The sequence below is a fragment of the Pteropus vampyrus genome, unplaced genomic scaffold (assembly GCF_000151845.1).
Source record: "Pteropus vampyrus isolate Shadow unplaced genomic scaffold, Pvam_2.0 Scaffold329, whole genome shotgun sequence".
NCBI lineage: Eukaryota > Metazoa > Chordata > Mammalia > Chiroptera > Pteropodidae > Pteropus > Pteropus vampyrus.
The window spans coordinates 402527-405226 of NW_011889110.1; the positions used below are offsets into that span (position 1 = coordinate 402527).

At 62.0% G+C, this 2700-nt stretch overlaps 1 protein-coding gene across 1 annotated transcript in view; it reads left to right on the forward strand.

The window, feature by feature from the left end:
- The window catches only part of EPHA1 (EPH receptor A1), a gene marked incomplete at its 3' end in the record, with an annotated part of 14631 nt that overhangs the window by 7716 nt on the left and 4215 nt on the right, over window positions 1-2700 (forward strand). Inside the window, exons 7-12 of the mRNA XM_023522059.1 lie at window positions 22-231; window positions 379-503; window positions 724-877; window positions 1343-1439; window positions 1654-1712; window positions 2525-2650. Coding sequence (XP_023377827.1) covers window positions 22-231; window positions 379-503; window positions 724-877; window positions 1343-1439; window positions 1654-1712; window positions 2525-2650 — 771 coding nt within the window. The remainder of the gene's footprint in view (window positions 1-21; window positions 232-378; window positions 504-723; window positions 878-1342; window positions 1440-1653; window positions 1713-2524; window positions 2651-2700) is intronic.

Below are 2700 nucleotides of genomic sequence, written 5' to 3' on the forward strand. Positions count from 1 at the left end.
GGTGTTCTCAGTGTCGGGGAGCGGCGCTGGACAGTGGGCCTTGCCAGCCCTGTGGGGGGAGCGTGCGCTTCTCCCCAGGGGCCAGCGGGCTCACCTCACCTGTTGTGCGCGTCGATGGCCTCGAACCCTACGCCAATTACACCTTTACCATCGAAGCCCAAAATGGGGTGTCGGGGGTGGGCAGCACTAAGCACGCCAGTGCCTCGCTCAACATCAGCATGGGGCATGCAGGTGAGGAGTCTGGGAAGGGGCTGGGCCTGGAGGAACCCGGAGGGCTTAGGCCCCCAGGGACAAAGTGATGGACAGGAAGCGATCGAAAAGCTACTCAAGTCATTTCCTCTTTCCTCCCAAATCCTCCGGAACTCTGTGGACTCGCAGAGTCACTGTCAGGCCTGTCCCTGAGGCTGGTGAGGAAGGAGCCCCGGCAGCTGGAGCTGAGCTGGGCGGGGGGCTGGCCCCGCAGCCCCGGCGGGAACCTGAGCTATGAGCTGCACGTGCTGAACCTCCAAGTCTGGGCCTGGCACACCCCAACATCCTAACCTGGGGTGCGGGACGAGGGGAAACTGCCCAAAGTGAACTGCGCGGCTTTCTTGGGACAAGAGCCTACGCAGAGCCTTGCCTTCACTGGTCCCCAACCCTCGCCTCCCCACGTGCCGCTGAGACCGCCCACCGCCTACGGCACTTTGCGCTCAGCACCGCCCACTCAACATGAGTCCCCGCCCACAGGACGAAGAACGTCACCAGATGGTACTGGAACCCAGGGTCCTGCTGACCGAACTGCAGCCAGACACCACGTACATCGTGCGGGTCCGAACACTGACCCCACTGGGCCCTGGCCCCTTCTCCCCCGACCACGAGTTTCGGACCAGCCCACCAGGTGGGTGGCTCATCCTGTATTCTGCCCCAAACACACAGGCACCTGTCATCCACTGAGGCTTCTCAGATCCTGTTCTAGTCAGTGACCCTTGCACCCTGCTCCTCCCTTCCCCTCCCCCTTTTCCCCTCCCCACGCACGCGAGCAGAGGCTGCCTCGGGGACAGCCCTGCTTGGACACACCATGCCACCTCCCCACAGTGGTCTCGAACACGACTTCCGATGCTGGGTACTGCCAGCCAGCACGCTATCCAGTCTGCAAGCACTCAGCACTCAGCCGCGGGCAGCCCAAGCCGGCGGTCCCTCTGGGAGGCCCTTTCCACATACTTCTAGTCACACACGCACCCATCCCCTGGCTTGGGGACACACACCCGCAGAGGGACCCGCCCCGGGGCTTGCCCTTTTGGCCTCCATCATCCCTGTGGACTCAGGGCCCCCTCCCCAGACTTCCTCACCTCGTGTGCCACAGTTTCCAGGGGCCTGACTGGAGGTGAGATTGTGGCCATCATCTTCGGGCTGCTGCTGGCTGTGGCGCTTCTGCTCGGGATCGTGGTCTGCCGGTCCAGGTGCTGTTCCTGCTCCTCCCCAGCCACCATCCTGGGTCCCTTTGTCTGGGCAGAAGCCCCTGAGTACAGCCCCAGTGACCTTCCCATTCCCTAGTACCAAAGCTCCACTGGGCCCCAGCCTTTACCTGGCACCCTGGAGAAAATGCATCCGGAGTCCATTAGGCCCCTGAGGTGGTCCTGGGACCCTGAAGATGCTGTCCCCAACCCCCCACAGGAAAGGTCGGAGGCGACGGCAGCAGAGGCAGCGTGACCGTGTCACCAACGTGGACCGAGGTGAGCCAGGAGCACCTGTTCACGTGTGTGCTTATGTGCTGGGAGATGCCACTGGAATGGGACCGAGGGACCCACATTTGCTGGGCCAATTCCAGGGACACAAATAGGCTCTATTGTCTCTAGGCCTTCTTGTGTTTTGCTATGTAATTAACTTTAGTTAATTAACTTTGCACTGACAGCACCCCAGAGGCTCTGTGCAATTGCCTGTTAGCTGTTGGTGCCTCTGTACCAACACTCAGGCTCTGGGCAGCCTCCCCTTCCTGGCTGGCCAGGTGTGTGGGCTCAGGCGGGAGGGAGGGAGATGGCTTGGCAGGCTCCCTGAAGTCCTCCGAGGCATGTGGGCTTCCTGCTGGTCACCTCATTAGGCGCCCCACAAAAGGGGCAGTGGGCAGGTCACCCAAGTCGTGGGGCGGGAGCGAGTCTCGTCTGGGAATGTGAATGAGCTGTGAGTGACTAGAGGAGAGTGGTGAGCAGGGGTGAGCCTGAAGGGCAAGGAATGTGAAGCCCGGCTCAGGGAGCCGCAGGAAGACTGCGTAACTCGAGGCCGCGCACGTGCTTTTGGGTCGGGGTTCTGGCCCGCTGCCCTGGGCCTTGGGGGGATGAGGACACAGGAGCCTTGCACATGGACCGGAGGAAGAAAAGCTGGCTGTGGCGGCTTTGCTGCTGAGAATGGAGACTTTCTCCTACTTCAGCCCAAACAGGACTCCTCAGGGAACAGAATGGAAAGTCCAGGGTCTACCACGGGCCCCTCCCCTCCCTGTTCCTCCTGGGGTTGGAGCTCGGTGGCCGAGCCCTCCCTGTTCTCCCTGCAGAGGACAAGCTGTGGTTAAAGCCTTATGTGGACCTCCAGGCATATGAGGACCCTGCCCAAGGAGCGCTGGACTTCACCCAGGAGCTCGATCCAGCCTGGCTGATCGTGGACACTGTCATAGGGGAAGGTGAGCCCTGCGGGTCCCTCTGTGTGGCAGCACAGAGCTACCAGCCAGCC